We start from the raw sequence: 23,125 nt of genomic DNA on the forward strand, positions 1-23,125 counted from the left end.
AAATAAGATAATTAGACATCCTGCACTTGAAATAAGATGATAGAGATGAATTGTTCCTATTTTAAGAGGAAAAATCTTATTCCATTGGCAAATAGTCTTATTTACCTGCTCAAATCAAGGACAAATACACTTATTTTAAGAAAATGTAACTTATTTTTAGTTCTGTTTTTGCAGTGCAGCACCCCTCACGACACCATAGACATGTTAGAAAATGGATGGATGGATATTTCGAAATGTGACAACATTTCGAAAGGTGTGAATACTTCTACAAAGTATTCTCCATTTTGCCAAATTCAATTCCATCGAATTTTAATTACATTGCACCAATTCACAACACGTCCTCTCCAGGCACTTTACAAAGTCAATTCAATCTAATCATGCAGACAGACTGGTTAAAAGTTTTCTATCTAAGGAAACCCAGCAGATTGCGTCGAGTCAAATCACAGATGCTAAGAATATCCCAAGCAAGGGGGAAAATATCCTTACAACCTTTGTTACTCTAACGAATGGTAAGGTATACTAAAAATAATTAAGTGTATGTGTTTTGCAAGTGCAAAGTGTATTGACAGAGTATAGGTGAGGCTTTTTTAAAGAGAAGTGCACCGCTGAGCAGCTTACTGAACGCACGATGCAGAGCAATCTGGTTCTGATGTAAGACATTAATGTGAAGAGTCAAACGCGATCTCTGTTACTATCTCACAGTCAACTCCCACCGCTCCGGAGGCTTTGTTCTATTGACGGCGCAAAAAAGCGAAGGAATAGGTGAGCTGGGGTTGCAAAGTTACAACGGATTAAATATTAACACATCATTATGCTGTCAAACTGACACAATCCTGGAGCTACTATCTGCTGAAGGTCATTTCTGATAGGTCAACCGAGAGTTGTTTGTCAAGATAAGGAGCCGGCTGTGTGAGAAAACTGCTAAGCGGGGGGTACCTGGGGGACAGAGACGGCCTGGGAACAGGGTGGGTTTGCAGGGAATTTAAATTGTACGGCTTGATCACATTACACGGTTGTGAATGAAACAAGATGCTCTGATTAAAAATGTATATGTCCTCAGGCCTGTCTACCTCCACAAAACAGCTGTGAAGACCTAGAGTTTATCCAAGAGAGACAGCCAGACCTAATTTATCGCCTGTTAATGACATCATATCAGGAAACAACGGGCAAGGATAAAATGTACAATATGTACATTTATAAGCTATGTTAAAAACAATCAAATTATAAATGGCAGTAAAACCCCATATGATCTATACCAGCACATCCTTGGAGGGTCGGGAGGTGGGGCTGCTGACTGACTCTGGCAGTCATTGAGTGAGAGGCGGGGCACAGCATGGACAGGTCACGACCCAATCACAGGGAAGCACAGAGCCACAGGAGAAACTATGCGCAGACACCTGAGGGTAATCTGGAGTACCAGAATAACCCAACAGTGGTGCATTCGGACAGTGGAAGGAAGTCGGAGTATCCACAAACACAAATTTTGTGCAGAAAAAAAAATCCCAGGCTGGGTTTTTTCGAACCCAGAACCTTCATGCTACAAGGTAGCAGCGCCAACCAACACACCAAAAATGTTTCTAGTAAGGAATACGTTTTCCACAACAAACACAGAGGTTATGATTAAAAATAAAAGTTAGGCACGAGCAATTATGCTAAAAATTATTTATATCCATGGCAGATTTAGGTTGAAAGTAACGCATTTAATCTGACTGGAGGTAACATTGATGTTTTGGAGCGGCCCAGCGAGAGTCTTGGCTCAAATCAGTGAGTCTGTGAAGGGAGCTGAAGATTAGGGTCATGGAAAGAAGGCCTTCCAACCTCTAGACTCGAAGCTCATCAGCAAAGACAAATCATCAAGTTACCTGTGGAGACCAGCAGAGAGCTGGTCAGCAGTTTCAGCACTGTGATACCAAAGATCTTTTCATTGATGATCACTTTTTTTTTTACACACACTTTTTATTAAAACTTAATAAAAGGAGAACCGATTCTCTTTGTAAAATTATCTTATTATTATTATTATTGAGAGATGACCGTCTTGACCTTATCTATGTATACTGGACAATACATGGACATTTCTACATTTCCAAATACAACAAAACTCGAAAACGCATTTTCCGGGTTGCGGGTGTATGGCACATTTCAAATCACGGGTCGTTCCTGATTGTTCGGAGCAAGCGTAACAATGTCACATTTCTTTGACTGTGTCGTTAAGTTGCACAGACGTGGAACAGCAACTGGTCCACAGGAGCCTCGGCGAGGACCAAAGCGCCTCCTCACCAACATTAGGAAGCAACTAAAACAAACCCACACCGTGTCCTGGACGTCGGCAACCTCCGCCGCGTCTGTGGGCACTGGCGCGCGCTTTGGCGTATGCGTCCCGCGTGCGCGTTGCTGAGTCAGACGCGAGCGCTCACGGTTCCGTCCCTTCTCTCTCTCTCTCTCTCTCTCCCTCTGTGTCGCTGCACATCTGTCTGAGTTTTTGTTTTATCCGGTATTCTTCGCACGCCTGGACCGAGCTGCCGCCCCGCACCGCACACACACACACGCACCTTCACCCCCCGCACCGCACCGTCGCTGTAAATCTGCTCGGCAACTTGTTTGTCTGACCGCCCATGGGCGCTGCTGTTTTCACCCGCTCCGCTGCTGCTGCTGCTGCTCCGCCGGGCTCTGGGGCTGTCCGGTGCGCCTCTGCGGTCGCTCGCTCGCTCGCTCGGTTCGGGACGGTGCCGAGCTCGGCTTTTATGAATGACTAACGAGACGGGGAAAATGCGAGTAAACGCCGAAACCTCGTGCTGCAGCCCGGGCTCCCGGGGGACCAGCCACCGATGAGAGGGATTATCGGCGGCTCATTGCGGAGAGGAAGCAGAGAAAAAAAAAAAAGAAGAAGAAGAAGCGAGCCTGACTGCAGACTGGCGCGGAGACGCACCGTGACCACACAGCGTAGAGGATCGGGACAGAACCGCGGTGACCACCATGTAAGTTCATCCGCACGCCGCAACTCACCGGTACACACACGATTGGGTGGGGGGGTGGGGAAACGATGCCCCCCCCGCTCTTGCATGCCTTATTCATGCCACGTCCATTCACCACTGCATGCTTAAGCGCCGGGAACAGCTGATTGGCTGAACCGCGCGGTGCCCTCTCAGGTGTAAGAGAGGCCTCCGCTCTCTGTCATTTTCCCCCTCGCTGACATAACAGGTGATGCACTGTCTCCATGATCACGCGTGAATAACGAGCTCGCCCCAATTAAGGTCTCACCCCACGGAGCTGTGTGCCCGGCAGGTCCATCCACATCGTTGCTCTGGGCAGCGAGTGTCCCGGCGGAGTCGGGCCCGGGGAGGAGCCCATGGGCCAGGGCCAGCTGCAGGGAGGCTTGCTGTGGAGCTACCTGGGTCAGGGGGCCACGGTGGGACCCTGCGACCTGGAGGGCAGCCTGCACAACCCGGCCTTCATGGAGTACACCTCCCGGGTGTTTGGAGACGTCGCCGTGGTGGTCCGGGACTGTCCCAGTTGGGTAAGGCTCCGCCGAACAGGCAGATGTTAGCCGTCGGCCAGTGCTCGTGGTTCCCCTTCAGAGTGAAGCGGTCGCCTTGTTAGCGGGCGGCGTCCATGCTCGGCGTAGAGGAGTCCGCCGAGAGCTGAGCCGAGCCCGGACCTGAACCGTTTACTTTCCCGGGCGTTCTTCACAAACCGCGGTTGAGCTGGAGCGACGCCGCAAAGCGGAATGGGGAAACGTTCGAGCGTCCAGATGTGCAGAGCCGGTAGAGACAGACCCCCCAAAAGGAGTTGCAGCCACAGCGAACACAATGTTGACTCAAATACACAATCAAGCCACACTTTTCAGATTGTATGTCTAAAAGGTTTCGAAAAACCTCCTTTTACTTCACACCTCTGCACTATTTTGTGTTGCTCTGTCACATAAAATCCCAAAGCAGTCCCTTGAAGTTTTTCTCGGTCGACAACATGACCAAGTATAGAAGACTCAACGGGTATGTTGACTTTTGCGAGGCGCTGTAAGCAAAGAGCCGCCTGAAATCCTTAAAATCCCGCCTGATTTCAGGGTAAAGACGCCAAACGTGCGCATTTTCATTCAGAGCATTGTGATAATGGCAGAGTGTGTGTGTGACGCTTTACAGCCATGCTGCTTTGCCTACTATCCGGTCGACTTTGGCTTCTCAGAAGGCATGCGGCGCGTTATTTTCATATTCCCAGACCTTTTTCCGGCACTGATTGCAGGCTTTGTACGAGGCCTGTATTCTTGGAGGACGCTATATTTTAACATGCACGGCACAAGAAAAGCCAGATGAAAGACCTTTTGTTCTAAACAAGCGCATGAATTTGAAACGAAAGCGCCGCTGTTGTGGTTTCTCCGGCGGCTCTGCACACGCTCTATTGTCAATTCTGTCAGTCCGCATCAGGAGCAATTGTGCCGGTTTAGTTTTTTTGTCCAATTTCCATTCAAATCGACCGTGTGTTCTTTTCCCCCCCCCCCCCCCCCCGCTGTTTAATAAGTGGACTCAGGTTAGTTTAGAGCAGCGAGATTTATGCAGGTCCTTGGGTGTAAAGTCCCAGGGGCTAACGACACAGAGGCATGTAGACTTTGGAGGGGGAAAGGTTATCTGAGGTGAGATTTGTGTTGCATCTAGAGTGCACGGATGAGTCTTTGCTGCCCCCCCCCTTCGGTGTGTTTCCCGTCTCTTTATCGATTTCTCTCACTCTCCAGGACCTGTTGGACAGCGACTGGGCCGGCGTGCGGAAAGTCCTCGAGCAGGCCGACATCCTCGTCATTAAATACGCCGTCACAGACAAGCTCGCCTTCCAGCAGGTCAGGAACGGCTACGCCCCGAGGCTCCGCCCTCTTCTGAGGCACTGGGGCGTGCCTGTCATCCTTGTTGCCGTTGGAGCACGGCTGAATGGTGAGCCTTTTATAGCAGGCCAACACAAATCGGTACACCACACTTCACCCTGAACGCATGATCCCCACAGTGGAACACGGCGATGGCAGCATCATGCTGAGATGCTCTTTTTTTTCTTCTTCTTATAAACCAGGGACAAGGAAGCTGGTTGGAGCTGATGCAAATATGGATTTCACTGAATACCCGTTGAAGACTTTTGACTGGGGTGTATGTTTACCTTAAAGCGGGAAAACAGGCCTAAGCATGCGGGCAGAGCAGGAACTGAGTGGTTTATATCAGAGCATAGTCACGGTACAGTGGCCCAGTCAAAGTCCAACTCTGTGGCGAGACTTCAAAGCTGTCGTTTATAAAGGCTTTCCATCACAAACAAGCGAGCTTGAGTTGTTTCCCTAAAACGAGTCGGCAGCAAAGTTGCAGATAGTTGATGTGCAAAGCAGGTGGAGACGGACCTCAGTAGAGTTGCAGCTATCGCCGCAGTGAAAACTGCAAACTGTTGACTCCGAGGGGGCCTCATTACAAATGCACACCGCGTCTTTCGGATTTTTATGGAGCCCGGGAGAGCTCACTTTAAGTGATATTTTTTTTCATGTCGTGATAATTTGTGAGCACGTTTTCTTTTAATTGAGCCCTCGAATTTATAAAACGTGAGCACGTTTTCTTTTAATTGAGTCCTCAAATTAATAAAACTTATTCAAGCACACGTTTTGTGCATTTTGGTAGATCGAGATCTCGAATATACTATAACGTGCTCATGTTTACATGTGTCAAGACAATATTGAGTGCACGTTTTACATATTGTGGCCACGTTTAAGTAGATCGTGCACACAATGTTCTATAACCATGTTCCTTAAATTGTGCCCTCGTTTTAGTATGATTAAAATGAGAGCTCAATTTTGTAAAATGAGCGCACATTCTCTCAACATGCAAAACATTTTGCGATGACCCCTTTAGGGCGATTTTAATTTTTTATTTTTTTTTTAAAAGGTTTAAGACAGCATATCCTCTTCCTCTCCATTCACAGTCGTGCATTTTTTTTTGTTGGTCTACGACATTTAAATTCCAAACAATGCCTTTAATGTTTGTGGCTTTGGTGCAACAAAATGGAAAACATTTAAAGGGACATTAACACTTTTGCAGGGCACTGAAGTACTTTGGGGCCAGCTTGCTGCTAGCCTCGTGAGACCATCCTGATCTCGCGAGGTTTCAAGGTTTCACTCGCAGATCAGTCTGGCTACTCTCCGTTGAAGAAAATTTGGAGCCGTTCACCAAACGAACGTCCAATCAGCGTTGGCTTTGAGGCGGGTTGAGGTGTGACGCAACGGGAAGCGCGTCAGTTCAGTCTAAACAACATGGCGGTTTCAGCCGATGAAACTAGCGTTAGCGTGGCTATCGAGCAAGTTTTATCGGAATTACAGAGTATTTCTTTGCTGAGCTAACGAGCCTTTACCTGCAGCAGCAAGAGTAGCTTGGCTTGTGGTTGTGTTTTCGTCGTCGCTCTGTTACGAGCGACGACGAATCTGATTGGTTCATTTGGCCCGTCTATCACCAACATAGGCCAATCAGCTAACCAGTATTTTCGCCCCTTCCCAAAATTACTTCAACGGAAGGTTTCCAGATGGATATGCGGAGCAAATCTATCTGGCGGAGTCAGGTAAGCTTGCTGCTACTTCAGTGGTTGATTCGGGTTGATATCAAGCTTTTCTCGACGGGGGAATGCGCTCGTCGCCCGAGTCTCATGTCCTCTAGCGTCTCCTCCCCGCAACGAGGAGGATGCTCACCATTAAGTCTGCTCTTCTTTGCCTTCAGGCGCTTGGCTCACGCGTCTCCCTGAAGGAAAGTCTCCAAAGCCGAACATCCAGCTTGTAATTTTTTAAAGTTTTGCAAGCGAGACAAGACGACATATTCATGACTCAAAAGTGGAAAAACTGCCAAGTGTCCCTCGCAGTAAGGAGATTACAGCCTTTGGGGCGCAGCCTGACCGGATGCGGTGGGCCTTAACGTGAAGCGCGCACTGGCTACGTTAACGGGGTTTTTCTTTTTTTTTCTTTTTTTTTTTCACGGACGCACCGACCCCTGTTGAATCCAGAGCCCACAAACAAGCCCATCAAACACAGCAGGTTGTATTTTTAGCTCGTCTGCTCAATGACCAGAGAACTGCTGCTGTCAGAGAGCTGCTGGAAGAAAAGGAAAAAAAAAAAGAAGAGAGGCAGAGCAGAGGAGAGGAGGCAGCTTTGAATCGGAGCCTTTTTGTTTTTGTTTGTGGCTGCTGTGAGTTTCCATCCTATCCCCTCGTGCCTCCAGAGAATGACAGGCGGAGCTGCGAGCATCCCCTCCGCCCCCTCCCGCTCGACTTTTAGACCACCTAAAGTGCAGCTGTGGCAGAAGAGAGCTGCTGTACGTACATTAAGGCATCCATTAACCGGTAATGAACGGAGAATCACAGACAGATTTATCCCCTGCCAACCTCCATTCTAATGCACGCACACACACACACACACACACACACACACACGCGTACCACTGATATGCCAAGTCATTTCATGTCAGAGGCTCACTCATACCTCGCCTGCCCGCGCTCGTGGACGCACACACTGGGTCCAGCCCCGTCTCTGTGTCATGCCTGGAGGTTATTAGGGGTATGATTTATCAAATGCTCTGGCTCCCGGCTGTACGTCCAAGCTCTCTCTCTCTCTCTCCTCCTTTAGTGCAGTGTTTCTGTAGTAGTTTTCTCCTTCAGGATAATTCATCTCTTGTTCTGTCTTGATTCTGCACAAGCACTGCCCGTACAGAGAAGCCACAGTGCAAAGGTGGTCGTTGCACGCGAGGCCCTGCTGATTTTATCCCTTTGCTTGATCTTACCTGTATGTGAAGTCCTTTTTCTTCTTATTTAAAGCAAGACGCCTGGAAGTGCCTCAAAAAGGGATAAAAGCCAGACACGAGGCAACACAAAATTTGGCAACGTTTCTCAAATGGAGAGCATAGATTTTCCCATTTTTTTTTCCAACAAAGAGGAGCGGTGGAATCAGAAACACTTTAAAGTACAAATATGTGGAACCGGCGTTTGTAATTTCCCCCCAAAGGAAGAAGCTTTTGAGTTTGTGCCACAAAATTCAAAGAGTTTGAGCATTCTGTCTTCTGGTGTCCACGACAGTGTGTCCAACATGTCCTCCTGCTATTCTCTCTCGCTACAGCTTTACTGGAAGGCTGAATGAAAATGAGTTTCACAGTGTTTTATGAATACGAATCTGAAAAGTGTGGCACGCATTTCATATCTTCGCCCCCTTTTCTCTGATACACCTGAATAAAATCTTGTGCAACTAACTGCCTGTAGCTGTGTGCAGTTTAATCTCAGCATATATGCCGCTGATGAGCATTGATCACAGGTCCATGGCAAGTCGAGGGGAGGTTCAGAGATCCTCCCCTCGAAGGATAAAACCAAAATTTAAATGGTTTGCCCAGATGCAACCTGCTGTGTGGTGGAAATGTAACACTACACATCGTCGCCTGCTTTTCTTTAACAGAGACAGGGAAAATGTTCAAAGATGACAGGAAGATAGAGGGCGTAAATCTGGAGAAAAAAAGGACAGATCCAAAAAAAAAACAAAAAACAAAAAAACTACTTTAGACTGGGGCAAAAATGTGCCTTAAATCAGGATAACAATCTTAGAGATGGAGCCACTGCTACAATAGAATAGCTTAGCTCAAACTATTCATGTGTTTAATGGCCTAGTCAAAGTCCATAATATAATCCACTTGATACTCTTTGGCAATAGTTAAAAGTTGATCTTGACAGGTGCTCTTCATTTAACCTGACTTACCTTGAGTATTATTGTAAAGAAGAATAAAGGTAAGACGTTCCTTAATTGTCCCACAATGGGGAAATTCTAAACTTTTACACACAGTTTATAGTAGTGAATAAACAAGCTAATCTAATCTAAAGTTTCTTGAGCTTTATCAGAAGCAGCAAAATTAACAGTTAAAAAAGTAAACATTGCACAATTATTGATAATATGGACTACTCAGGTAAAAAAAGATACTCGAGTTAACAAAAAAAAAGAATAGCTTCTTTACTGAACAATATGAAATAATATGCAATATGCACGATAGCATGGCAGCATTCAAAGAGGCTAAGGCATGTGCAAGTTTACCTTAGTATCTGAGAGACTGAAAGATTCATGATCGAATCTGAACCCGTCCAACAATTAGCATGTTGTAATAGGCAGAAATATGTTTTTTTAATAAAGCTGGTAGAAAAATATAGAAAAACACATGGAACCACATTGAAATAAAAAGGTTTCTGCAAAGTATTGACTGGGGGCACTAGAGCAAATGCATGCCACACTTTTCAGACTTTTATTTGAGAAAAAGACAACTAAAATGTCAAAACCATGTATCATTTTACTTAAACTTAAAATTTAAGATGCAACGTGTCATTTCACCTAAAAATCACAGTAAATACATTGAAATTAGTTGTTTGCAACATGACGAAATGTGAATAAGTTCAACACCCATGAATGCTTCTGCAAGCCATCACACACCTTGAGAACTACGGTGTTTTTTTTTCTCTCCTCAAGATTCATTGCACGGTTCACATAGTCACATCGTAATGAGAACTACGTTATCCAACTGTTGCTCCGTTTTTATATTTTATGCCACAGTGTGAGGAAGCTTTCTGACCCACGTGCAGACATTCTCGGGAGACGGCAGTAAAAGTTTAATAGTTTTATTTGAGGTAGGAGTCGAACAGCAATCAGTCCAGGAAACGCCCACAGGTTCAGTCGGAGAACTAGTCTCTAGAACCTGGTCACCTTAGAGCAGGGAGCACAGGAGAGAATTTACCGAGGAACTCTTTGGAGAAACCCTGTGCAGAGCAGCCGGCTAGCAGTACCACTAATGTTTCCGCTCAGGCAGCCGGCTCCTTTTTAAGCACCTGTAACGAGGCTGAATAGGCTGGAGGCGCGCCAGGCTCTGCCAGGCAGCTCCACGCACCAGGTGAACCTGCAGCGCCTGGGACAGAGCAGGAAAAAAAAAAAACACCACACAGACACATAACTTACCCAGATACCTGACATTTTACCTACAAGGTAAAAATAAATACATCACTCAGCGCAACATAATACCACACACTGTTCACGATAATGAGGAGCCAAGAACCAGCTGCTATTTTACTAAAGGAGGAGCGTTAAGTCAGGGAGAGCATACCTTATCCTTTACAGATGTGATGTATTTACACATCTGGGAGTTTCTTTGCGACGATAATACAGGAGGATATATAACATTCATTTTCACTTTGAAACGCTACAGTATTTTCAGAAGGGCCCAGAATCATTCAATCAAGGATCAGGATTCAACTGTACATGAAGAGTTTGAGACATCAAGTCAAAGCCGACGCTACAGTCTTTCTGGACCGTGGCAGAAAAAAAAAAAAACTAAACTATGGCCTAAAGCATCTTCAGCTTGGGAGCATTTCCCTCAGGTGGGAGTAACCTCAGGGTAGATTTTATGCAACCTTTCTCTAGAAAAGTGTAGCTGATGCAGCTCTAAATTGAATCAAACAGTGCCTCGCGCTGTAAGAGCATTTATGGACGTCCTCCAGGCCTTCTTGCCGCCCGTCGGGCATCATTAATTGTGATTCCAAATTCATCGTCCCATTTAGATGAGTAAAGGATGAGTTCACTGGATTTAGTGACATCAGGTTCTCGTGGATGAAGGAGAGGAGTTTTTCACTACAAGCTGGAGTCTGAAGACCTTCATCAAGACCACAACTAGTGAGAATTTCAGAGCCATGTAAAAGCTCCTTGATATCATCTCTAATCTGCAAGAACCTAAAGAAATCTCTTTATGTCTCTTGTATCTGGTTGAAGGAGGCAAAAACGGCATCTTGGTATAAATCCCTGATTGTACAGAGTCCCTTCAGAGTCTGTAGGTGGTGTCTAAAGTAGATGGTTTAAAAGAGGGACTGTCTGCAACGGGCTTGCCTTAAGATAAAGATCAGCTTGAAAATACGTGGAAATATGTTGCTGTGTCTCCCGCTACATTGCATCCACACAGGGGGCTCACCAATGACATGCTTCCTACTCCAGTTGCATCCACACAGGGGGTTCACCAATGTCAGCTAACCAGTCATGAATTTTATGTGTGAAGCCCAGTGATAATTGGCCAAGTTGTTTTTTTTTTTTTGTAGCAGTTCGATGTGTATTATTGGCCCACATTGAATACGATTTAGGCATTAAAAAGAACTTTGGGGTTTTAAACCAGTTTTTCCCCGCTTATTACTTGCTTACTACATTGTTCTAGCGCAGCTCATTGGGTCAAGCGGTGAGGCGTATGGCTCATGAAAAATATAAATAACGTGCGTCTTCTCTTCTGCATTGAGATGAAGGGCCTCCGTGCACATGCCCGCTGTGCGCGTCTGACTGGAGCAGCTGCGTGCCTCACAGCGAAGGTCTGCAGCTCTCCCGGGACCTGGGGGCCACCTATCTGGAGCTGCCCTCTCTCAACCACGTCTTCGTTGGCCGCTACTTTGGCAGCGTGGTAAGCGACGAAGCCGCTCGGTGATGCATCACTTTGACCGATCATAACTTTGTTCTGTTTTTTTTTTAAAAACCCAGGTTAATGTAATGTAATGTAATCCACTGCTGTTAGCAGTTTTTAAAGGTTGAGAATCGATGACTTAACAGTGTTATTTTTGTTCTGTGCAGCTGGAGTACTTCATGATTCAGTGCCTGAAACACAAAGCCAAAGAGAGGCCAGACAAGAGACGAGGGAACAAAGTGAACGAGCTACGTCCTCCTCACTTAGAACAACCAGGTCAGAGAAATACCACACCACGTACCGAAGGAGGCTCTCTGTACTTTAACTAGCTTGTACTGATGCATTTCTGACCCCCGCTTTTGTTTTCGGTCTGTTATTGCTGTGTCTGGTGAGCAGTCAGTGGACTGACTGGATTGTTTCTTCAGGAGCTTACGTAGCCATAAAAAGAGCTGAGCACAAAGGTTTTATGTGGATCAATACTGGAACTGGAAAAAGGAAGAGAGACAAAAGAGCTAGGTGGACTACTTTTCTTCAGAGACATTGGGATCAATTTCGAAACAACTGAGTTAAGTACCTGGAGTTAACCAGCTCAATGTTGGATGAGAGAAGAAAATGTCGTATTTGCTTATAGTGTTGGAAAAAAAAAGGTGCTTATCTAGTTTGTATGGTGCTTGTTGGTTATCGTTTTGGGGTATATTTGTATATCTCTACATGCATACATCAAATTTGGAAACCTGAAATGCAACAAATAATTCTCGAGCTCATACTTAATTTGTTTACATTATTTCTGAATGGTTTCAATTACGTTTTTGAGAGATGCTGTAATCAGACTTTTCCTAGTTGGTATCAATTTCCTTTTTTCTTTGACGTCTGATGTGTTGATTCCGATTTTCACTGTAAAGTTCAGTTTTTTTTACCCTGTAGACTATAACACATAAAAGAGAAGACATGTGCAGTTGGTTATTTCTTGATAGGTTAGTTTCTTAGTTTAAATGCAATTAATAAATAGAAAGAAAGAAAAAAAAACATTTGATTTTCAGTATTCAACCTGCCACTGATCACAGCTGGTCAATTGAAAACTGTCCGATTTCAAACTATGGCTGATATTTTGGTGAATTTCTTAATATAGTTTCAGGTATTTAATTATTTAATCACAATAAATGACAAAATGTATTCATTAAATCTGAAAAAAATAAAAATAAAATTAGATTTAAAAAAGCTATCATTTATTGGCATTTTTTCCACACAGATGAACACATTAAAAGGACAGTAGTAGCTGTGTTTGATGAAATGTTTATTTTACTTTTAGTTTTACTGTTATTTTTAATTATTTATTTAATTAATTATGTTTTAAAATAGGGTTCTATTAAGTGTCAAAAAAGGAAAGGTAAAATAAAAAAAGTGTATTTCCATCCATCCATCCATCCATCCATCCATCCATCCATCCATCATCATAGTGTTGCTGTTGTGGCAGCAACATTTTCTCACTTGCAGCTTTATTGCAGCTTTAAATCAAATTGCCTCCAATGCAATGAAGCTCCAAAATACTGTAATTATGAGGGGATAAATGACTGTGCTGATCAAAAGAGGCTAAAACTCACAGATTTACACACATTACTATGCAGCGAACAGCTTACAGACAGCGAGTTTGATTACTGTGGCAAGGCTTCAAAGTAATAAGCCAGGCTCCAGCGCTTGACAGTCACATTTCCTCCACGTCGTTCTTATCTTAACATTCATTTTTCTACTCTGCTGGAATCTGTGTTGCAGCTGGATGAAAGACGTCTGATTAAATCTGAAACGGTTTGGCACTTTTAACCGTTTCCCTGTTGCTTCAAGCTGATAATTTGTTCGACGATGAAACTAAAACGAGTGATCTTTGATTGGGGTAGATCCCCCCCCAAGACAGTTTTCCTCCGAAGATCCGCTGGAATTGCGTGTCAGCGTTAGTTAGAGACAGTTTTTTTGTTTTCCCCCGTGTTTCCGCGTAAAGGAAAAGACCACCTGAAACCCGTCCAAATAAACCACGCTGTGAAACTCGAGTTAAATATTGATCTGGGCGCTCTTTCCTGAGCCGTCCGCTTGAATCTGACACGGTTACAGAAAGCTGGAAGTCCTGCCAGAAACGCCGGCTAGCGCTGGCGGATTTATCAGCGGCTGTCTGACACCACTTAGCTCAACTTATGGCTCAGCTTACATTAAATTTGACAAGCACTGGTTCGGAAACGGCGCGGTTTTCATGGCTAAATCGCAGCAGCAATAAAACAAGGGGTACAAATAGGAGTGTGCGCGTGCAGCACGTACAGGGTTGTAATGGGACAATGATTTGTAATCTTTCCATTCTTCTCTCACTACGGCGCTTTTCCATTTTTATCGTTAAACTGACTCTAGAATATAAATGATCGAAAAGCACTGGTATTTTTTTTCTGTCCTTTACAGTCAGTGGTTTACAGCAGGCGTTGCGTTTTTCTTTATCCTGTTTTTAAGTCAGTCTTGTCGCTCCCATTCGCAGTTTACTACAGATCGTTTAGTAACATTATTTGCAAGTATCCTCCTTTGTTGCCCTAGCATTAGGCTCTTTTTGTGGCAGCAGTCTTCTTCTTTTGTTAAACAGTGCCTTGTCCTGCAACAAAGTCTTTTATTGGGATTTTAGGTGAAGGACGCTCCACCTCGAGAGAACTGTTTTGTATTTATAAAACTGTCAAGCTAAGTCTGATTGGGTGGAGCGCTTCTGTGAACATCACATTTCAAGTCTCGGTCCAGGTTCTTAAAGGCTTTTGAGGCATCAACTTTCTAACAAATGAGCATGGTTTATTTGAAACCGCTCCATTGGAGCTCTGACTGCTGGAAGGTGAACCTCTGCTCCAGTATGAAGTCTTTTGGAGAACTCCAACACATTTCTGCTCAGTCCTCATGTCTTCTGATAAACTATGACTACCTTCCCCATCTTTGCCAAAGACAAGATACCACACAGCATGACGTTGTCCCTACTATGCATGCTGTGTTAGTTTTCCTTCTCCCTTGACCTTTTATATGTGAACCTGAAAGCTTGGTTTTAGTCTCACAAAACCAGAACAACTTCTCCTTTGTCCCCTTGTATCAAATCTGTAGGTAACTACAACCTTTACTCCCCGACTGTGGCTCGTTTTGCGACTGTACCATAAAGGCCACATTTGCGAAGCGCTCAACTAATAATTGTCCAGATTCTCCCACCTGAGGTGTGGCTCTCTGCAGCTCCTCTGAACTTGCCATTGGCCCTCTGGGTTGCTCCTCTGATTAATCCAGTGTGAACGGATGTTCATGTGGGTTTGCAGGTGTACCATATTCTCAGTGAACGGTCCTTTGTGAGATGTTAAGCCTTGACATGTCATTGGTAACCCAGCTCTGCTTTGAACTTCTCCACCACGTTCTTCCTGGGCTGTCTGCGTGGTCTTCATGATGCTTTTTGTTCGTAAAGGTTCTCTAGCAAACCTCTGAGGCCTTCCCAGAATAGTCCTGCTAATAGTAAACCACACACAGGTCAGCTTTAGTTACTAATTAATTGGTCCTTTGAAGGCAATTGGCTGAAATGGATTTTAGCGGCATCAGAGTAAAGGGGCCCAAATAGAATGCAATAAAGCATTTAGAAACCATAAATTATTTTCTATTCACAACTTTCCTTTGGTTTATCAAAGAAAATAAAAAAAAAGGTTTTTGGTTGTGATGTGACACAATATGAAAAGGTTCAAGGCGGCTGCAAACTTTTGCAAGGCGCTGTTTTGGTTGTCGGTCCCTAAAGGTCTTACATAAGGTTTCAGTTGGCCAAAATCCAGAGAAGCAGTCTGAGTTAACCCTGTCAGTAGCACAAAGAGAAAAAAAACTAACCTAACTGGAGCAGTATAAAAGCAAACGTGACATCGGTCTCCCACCTCTTGGCTTGAGACGCCTGTGTTCTGTTTGTGTTAACGCTGTTTGTCCACACGCGCCCCGTTTCCCTCAGGCTAAAAGTTTGTGCCGAAAGAAGCAGCAATCAGTGGAAGTAGACGGGTTAATTAAAAATACATTCAAAAACAACACTTTTGGCACATTTCTCCCTTTTTGTGGCTCAAGGAAGTCTGAATTGTTTCTCCCTAATTAAAATTTTCCTCCCCACCTCTTCCTCTGTCCTTCCAGCTCGTCTTCCTCCCATCCGAGTGGAGGAGTCCAGCTTCTCCCAGGACATGCAGTGGCTCTTGGAGCGTGGCGTGCAGTTTGCCGACGTGGCCTTCTACGGCGGGGACTCTGGCAAAGAGCTGGGGTGGGCCCACGCGGCCGTGCTGTGCGCTGTTAGCCCGTACTTCCGACAGCTGCTCCTGGGTCCCAAAACCAGGTAGAAGAGATGTGCGCGCACACATAACAGCTTACGGAGCTTTAAAATCTGCTTATGTTGCGCGCAGACAGCTGGAGCTGTTGGTACAGCCACTGTAAATTGTGTCGCTTGCCTCTCGTTGGACAGGGAACGTCCGCAGTCGCGGTGTGTCTGCAGGGAGCGAGACGGAGGCCCCCATTCAATGCTCTCCACCTGGGACGGGAGCATTATTGATGACATGCCCCGGTCGGATGGACACACGGCAGGACGCCTCACCCGGCTGGTGGTGAAGGACCCTTTGCTGTGCATGTGCCTGTGGGAGACCCTCATGTTCATTTACAGAGGTAAACCCGCCTAAACTCCTCTCAGATCTTTTTTTTTTTTTTTTTTGGTCTTTTCTGATGTGTTTGTTTAAAAAGACATTATTCTTATTGTACGATGCCAGCACATGCTGAGCTTTTATTGACGTCAACATGAGTGAGGGGAGGTTTTTGGTTGCTAAATGATTTTGGTCATGACAAGATATTCCAGGATGAAACTTCAGTAAGACTCGTGTGCATTTGCCTAACAACTAACGATAATAAAAATACAGAAAAATTTAAATAATCCCCATTTAGCCCCACAGAATTCATTTTAACCCGAGCACCAGTTGGCACATACAAAACCCGTTTTGTGGATCCGTGATTTGAAACAAAAACAGAGCAAATAAAAGTCTGCAGTCTTTGGAAAAAAGAAAACACACACTCTTTCAATTCTGGGACCTAGTTTAATATGACCTGGTGAAAACGATCTGAAACCTACCAGACTAAATCTAACCTCAAGTGTACAGAAACACTCATCGGATTGTCATTGTTCATTAAATAAAATATTAAATCAATGTGTTGGAAAAACTAAGCACACCCTTGGTGCTTCCACAGGATTAAAGAGGGAAAATATTACCGAGTGGCTGCAAAGTAAATGCATTTTATCATTATCTGATCATTGGCAAATGTGACCACCACTATAAAAGCACCAGGTTTCAGCTGTTTGCCATTTGGAAGCACACAGGTGGGAAAGACGTATTTCAAAGATCCCAGCCGCAGTCTCTACTCTTTATTATTTGAAATCAACACAGGACAAACTCTTATTTACCTATTGAAATTGAACCTATGTATTCTTGTTAAGTGTAAGAGTTAATGTACTGAAAGAGAAGACACAGACAGTTTTCTTGGTCTCGTAGTCATGCCTTTAGCTTTTCCAAGTGAGGTTATGCATTAACTCAATGCTCATATCAGTGTGGTAGGAGATGATAGGAGTCGGTCTTTTCCTCTCCGTTAAGCAAAGGGTATAATAATCCAGAAAGACATTACTACATCATGATTGTTCTACCAGGCAGGAAATTAGACTTTAATCCTTTGGGGGCATTGTTGTTATTGAAAAACAATCATACAGTCTGCTAATAAAAAAAAAAAAAGTGAAAACAGGATGGAGTTATTCAAAATAAAATTTTAATGAATGCTGCTGGATTATTCGTGACCAACATAAACAGCAGCAGCGGCACTGCAACCCAGAAAGGGCCTGTTATCTGTTCTGACTCAAAAGCCCTCTGACTGGCCTAAGATGAAAATTACCCAGACTCAGTCTCTCTGGCAGCCAGGGGAACAGATGTGCAGCAAGTGCCAAACAGAGAGTGGAAATCAGAAAAAAGATAAAAGGATCCCGACAAACAGCAGCTATCGGGTTCTTCATCCAAACAAATCTGAGCTCAGTAACCACGCTCGCAGCGTATTATTACCAGCTTCTCACTCCACCGGGTTTGTAGGGGACCGCGCGCATTAATGCCACGTGTAAGATGTGCAAACGTTTCCGCCCGCTGTGGCGACGTAAACACACTGTGTTCAGCTGCAGCTAAAAAAAGAGGCTGGGGAGGGCCGGACCAATGTTGACAAACTGGGGACTCTATTCCACGAGAGCACTTAGTCAATTTCTAATAATTCAGATGTGATGATAAACGCTCCTGGCGCTGGCAATAGAAGGCCACTGGCTTCCTGTTGGGCGTTGTCCAACGGTCCATTACACCCAGGGGCAGAAATATTTTAAACTGAAAGCACTTCATGGTGAGCAACAGTAGAAATTTCACCTGGGAGTAGAGAGATCGCATTATAAGTCTGATCTACTTTAGCTTATCTGGATTTTCCCTCATTTGGCAGCTGTGTTTTTCTTTCTTCTTTTTTTTTTTGTCTCGGTTCAGCTTATAATTATAGAAATCACTTCAAAATGTGGCCAATTGGAGAAAGCCTTTGAAGAGATATTCAAGAACAATCTACGGGAAATCTCTGACTCTGTCTCTCCGAATCTCTGTTATCTTTTTTAGAGGCGTGATGCTCACATTATGAATGCGGTTCGTAGTGATGAAACGGGTCCTGAATTATTACTGAGTCTTATGTCAGAGGCGAGGATATAAACTTGCGCACGCAGCTGCATGCGTCGGGAAATTATGGCACGGATACCGAAAACGTTTTCTTAGTCTCCCATAAAGCTTAGTTTAAGGCCCCCTTCACAAAGCATTAAGACCGTATCGTGACATTATGCATCAGCCAGAATGTGCATGGCCTCTGCAGGGTCTTGCAGATATCCCCTGAAGCGCATCAAGAATATTTTAGAGTTCCCTGACTGTTTTAAGCATGCGTAAGGCTTCTGTAGTGAGACTGTGGTGATTATGATGGTGGGAGTACATCAGGGGTCTGGGTGTTGCACGGAGGAGCTTAGTTGCAGTATCCGTAGCTTATCGGTGATTTGTGCCTGGGTTTGATCATTAGCACCTGCGTACCAAGTAGTTTATTGGAAGATTTGTTTTATTTGGCTGCTCCAGTGCACATATGACTCTGGCTTCAACAAAAAGGACCTCAAAAAGTAAATAAAACAAACAGTCCATGCAGTCCAGGCTGAAAATACCCTGTGCACTGGCTCCTTGGACAAGTTTTCAGTAAATGCTCCACTCCCCATTGGTAGGACCTCTAGCTGTGAAGATGTAGGAAGGTTCTCACCCTCCTTCGAATTGTGCACGTACACTGGAGGCTCAGAGATGGAAACATGCAGATATCGACGATACAGGTTTTTTTTTAAAGTTGATGCCGATACCGATTATTCTGACATCAGTTTAACCGATAACCTGATATGTGCTGCCGATTTTTTGGGGCCAATTCTTGAGGCTGATATTTTTTTCCCCTTCCTCCATTTACTTGATAAAAATTACACATTGATATAAAATGTCACACGAGTCTCAAAACTTGCTTTTAAACCAGCTAATATTAACAATGAGCTTCAGACCACAGTTTGACTAGCCTCGTGAGACCATCCTGATCTCGCGAGTTTTCAAGGTTTCACTCGCAGATCAGTCTGGATACTCTCCGTTAAAGAAAATTTGGAGCCGTTCACCAAACGAACGTCCAATCAGCGTTGGCTTTGAGGCGGGTTGAGGTGTGACGCAACGGGAAGCGCGTCAGTTCAGTCTAAAGAACATGGCGGCTTCAGCCGATGAAACTAGCGTTAGCGTGGCTATAGAGCAAGTTTTATCGGAATTACAGAGTATTTCTCTGCTGAGCTAACGAGCCTTTACCTGCAGCAGCAAGAGTAGCTTGGCTTGTGGTTGTGTTTTCGTCGTTGCTCTGTTACGAGCGACGACGAATCTGATTGGTTCATTTGGCCCGTCTATCACCAACATAGGCCAATCAGCTAACCAGTATTTTCGCCCCTTCCCAAAATTACTTCAACGGAAGGTTTCCAGATGGATATGCGGAGCAAATCTATCTGGCGGAGTCAGGTAACAGTTTGACAGGAACATATAAAAATATGCATCTCGACTCTTATGGCAGCGCATTGCTCGGACTTAATGAACGTGTCACGGTGAGAGAAGACCTTTAGTTCTGTGGGGGAATAAACACTGACCATCACAGCGGCGTATGCACATTATTTTATGTAAAGTTAGAGGCTGTACGCGTAGTGGTTGGTAATTGTTTTTATGCGCATACATGATCCTCCAGGGGAACGAACACATTCACAGCGGTGGCAGCTCTCCAGCTGGAGATCAGACGTGGGTTTTTAGACACAGAAACAGACTCGCTCACAGAGAGACAGACAGACTTTCAAAGGCTATATATACAGCTAAATTAGACAGTTAAAACTAGATCAAATGTGGAAAACGTACCCTAGGTGTTGGCACCCAGTCTTACAACATTACCGGCAGCTCTCTGCCAAGAAGGGAGCAACAATGTATGCGCTTCACGTGATCTCAAGGCATGGCTGCAGGATGCGCTAACAGATTGGTGTACGCATGCATGCATAAACTGATACCGATACAGGGAAAAAAAACGCAAATATCGGTCGACCTCTAGAAAAATGTACGTTTATGAGGTTATTTGTGCAAAGGGAAGTCATTGCAAAACAGACAGATTTAGCATCTTGTGTTCATGATTCCTATTTACACAGACAACTATACCAGGTTAAAATTACTGCGCAAAGTGGCAAACGTTATGCAGGGCTCGGCCCGGACAACATCATCCTCTGCAGGATTATAGGTGATGAAATGCTGATGGTGTCTCCTTGCCCAGAGAAAGGCAAAACCTGAGGGTGGAGGTGCAGCAAACCACCCATATTTGCTGGAAAGCTCTGCGGATTCTGTAGAAACATCTTACCGAATATGTGATAGCGGTGTGTGTCGCGTTGCAACATCGCGATCAAGTAAGCTAAAGGAATAAGCCCGTGCCCGGAATACTAGGTGGAGGGTTATGCTTTCCTTTACATCAACGTTTTGCAAAGTCGCAACAATCCAGTGTGACTTAAACGGTCTTGGATCTCCAACACGAGAGACCAAAGGACAGTATTGATGTGGTGTGAAGGGAGACTAACATGAATCTGATGTCTTCTGCAAATCCCCTGTCTAAGCCTGCAGCCCAGGCTCTGCAGCGCCGTGTTTGCTGGGCGTGAGATCACGGCACCTGTGTAAGGCAGAATTTTTACAACAGGTTGTGCACCTATTTAACTGCTTGTGGCACACACACAAAAAAAGAAAAAAAATAAGCTTTTCTAGGATTCAATTCAAGGCCCGCAATAAACATGCATAAAAGCGGCGCTGATGCGCTGAGACATAAGCCCAGGAGGTAGGTGCAGAGAAGATCTGAGCTGGAGAAGGCTGAGCAGAGGGGGAAACGATTAGAGAGTGAGCCTGATTCTCTCTGAGTGACTATATGAATAAGAATAAGTGAGGCTGCTGAAATTGGGAGCAGTGTGGGTTTTTGTGCACATCTATACGGTGCACGGCCCTGTGTCTGTGTATGTGTGTGTGATTTTGCGGGACAAAAGGAAAGAAAAGCGGTGTGCAAGGTGAAATATGAAGGTGGCAGAAAGCGAGGATGAAACGGGAGGCAGAGAGCTGCTGGAGAAGAGAGTGAGGCGCTACTTTTCTGGGACCGTGCGAGAAGACGCGTTAGTAACAAGCGGAGCTGCTCCGCAGACTGCTAGATGCATTGATGGTGGGTTTTGAGAGACAAGGATCACAAAAAGGGTGATTGTGCGAGCGGTGAGGTGGAAATGTGAACGCCGGGTAGGCAGACCCTGTTAAGCCATGTGGGAAAACATCTCAGTTAACCTTCAACACTGAAGTTCATCATATTACAGCGCACGTAGCCATGCGTCGTCTTGACTCGGCTAATTACTTGTGAGTGGGTTCCCTCTTAGCCTGCAGGAACATTTTGAGCTCAGCGAGCGACAATGTTCCTGTGCAGGGAAGCTTTCATTTAGAAAATAAATAAATAAAAAGGGAATAGATATCCTCTGTTAGTGATTCGGTTTCAATGACGGTCCCGTTTCAGCCGATTTAGCTAAATTACAACAACACCGGCGTCCAGTTTGAGTGGAAACGCCGCATCGCACCCACATTAGTAATCCACGCTGTGAGATTCTGCCACTTGGCTGTGTGAGGACAGTCACAGAGGCCGTGACTTTGTGTGCGTGATGTTAACACTCTGAGACTCTGTCTCCTTTCGTAGCGTGCCGCTGACTTATTGAAATTGTCATTTGGATGCAGTTGTGTGCATGTGCCTTTTCTGCACGTCGGCTCAACCTGTATGTCTCTGCGGACACTCTGGGCCTCCAGGTTTATGGGTCCAGTTACGTCCTTGTTAAAACAGCCATGTTTGCAGGGGGGGCTGGCTTCCTAAGTGGGCTGTGGAAAATGTCGGCCCCTTTTACAGATCTCGTGTTTGTTTGTTTTTTTGGGGGCTTTTTTTTGTCACACCTAAATGTTTCAGATCAAACAAATTTCTACATCAGACAATGACGCCATGAGTTGATACAAAAATAAGTTAGCAAATGACAGGCAAATTTTATTTATGGGGGAAAAAAAGACGATACAAGCCTGCCTGACTCTATGTTAAAAAGTAACCACTACCGCTTCATAAGCTGGCATTAATTTAACGTAATCCCTCATTTTCTGGAAAGTTTAGTTAATTTTACCAGCCACACCCAGGAAGGGTTACTGCTAGATCTATAAAATCAAGGAAGGATTTGATTTGATTAGAACTTGTTTCACAATACGAAGGACAAACTCTAAAGGCCACATGTCCTTAATGATCAAAGTCATTGCCATCCGTATGTCTGGAAAGGAACACAAAGCAATTTCTGAGTTTTTTTTGGACTCTAGTGAACAACAGTGAGAGCCGCTATTCATAAATGAAGAGAAGTTGGAACAATGACGTCCTTCCCTATGGGTGGCTGGTCTGCCAGTATTACTCTAAGGGTGTTTTCTCATCCAGGAAGTCACAAAAGATCCAAGAACAACACCTAAAGCACTGCAGACCTCACTTGCCTCAGTTAAGGTCAGAGTTCATGATACAAACAATAACAGACTTCTTGGCTAAAAAAAACCATTTAGGCAGGTAAGCAAACTAGTAAACTTTGTTCATAGGGCATCTTTTACAGGTCAGCAAACACAAAATGATTTACAGTAGAAAGAAAACAAGCATAAAAAACAAGAAAGAAAGGATAAAACATCATACAGCATTAAACCAATCAAAGCCAGTCTGAAGAAACGTGTCTTCAACTGCTTGTTAAACGAATCAACAGAATCGAGAGAATGCAAAGATGGAGGAAACATCTCTAAAGCTCTAAAGGATTTATCCCTCCAGTTTTCAAAACAGCTGACAGCTTCTGACCAGGTGACGTCAGACTGCGAGAAGAGCTGTAGGGCTGCAGAAGCTCAGAGACGCAGGCAGCGACTTCACCACACTGGGCTCTAAAAGTAAGGAATATGATTTTAAAAAGAAAGAGATTAAAACTGGAGTAATGTGCCGTCTCTCTTGTGTGTTGGTAC

The 23,125-nt window shown here is 44.6% G+C and overlaps 1 protein-coding gene across 2 annotated transcripts in view; it reads left to right on the top strand.

Annotated features, from left to right (window-relative positions):
- Positions 1 to 2,442: 2,442 nt before the first annotated feature.
- Positions 2,443 to 23,125, top strand: part of rhobtb3 (Rho related BTB domain containing 3) — a 41,047-nt gene continuing 20,364 nt past the window's right edge. Inside the window, exons 1-7 of one of the 2 annotated variants that reach the window (XM_036151518.1) lie at positions 2,443 to 2,975; positions 3,283 to 3,514; positions 4,724 to 4,916; positions 11,299 to 11,450; positions 11,618 to 11,726; positions 15,603 to 15,798; positions 15,925 to 16,121. In XM_036151518.1, coding sequence (XP_036007411.1) covers positions 2,974 to 2,975; positions 3,283 to 3,514; positions 4,724 to 4,916; positions 11,299 to 11,450; positions 11,618 to 11,726; positions 15,603 to 15,798; positions 15,925 to 16,121 — 1,081 coding nt within the window. In that variant the 5' untranslated portion in view covers positions 2,443 to 2,973. Of the gene's footprint in view, positions 2,976 to 3,282; positions 3,515 to 4,723; positions 4,917 to 11,292; positions 11,451 to 11,617; positions 11,727 to 15,602; positions 15,799 to 15,924; positions 16,122 to 23,125 lie in introns of both variants that reach the window. The other variant, XM_036151519.1, reaches the window with a different exon arrangement.

The sequence above is a fragment of the Fundulus heteroclitus genome, chromosome 20, assembly GCF_011125445.2.
Source record: "Fundulus heteroclitus isolate FHET01 chromosome 20, MU-UCD_Fhet_4.1, whole genome shotgun sequence".
Taxonomy (NCBI): Eukaryota; Metazoa; Chordata; class Actinopteri; order Cyprinodontiformes; family Fundulidae; genus Fundulus; species Fundulus heteroclitus.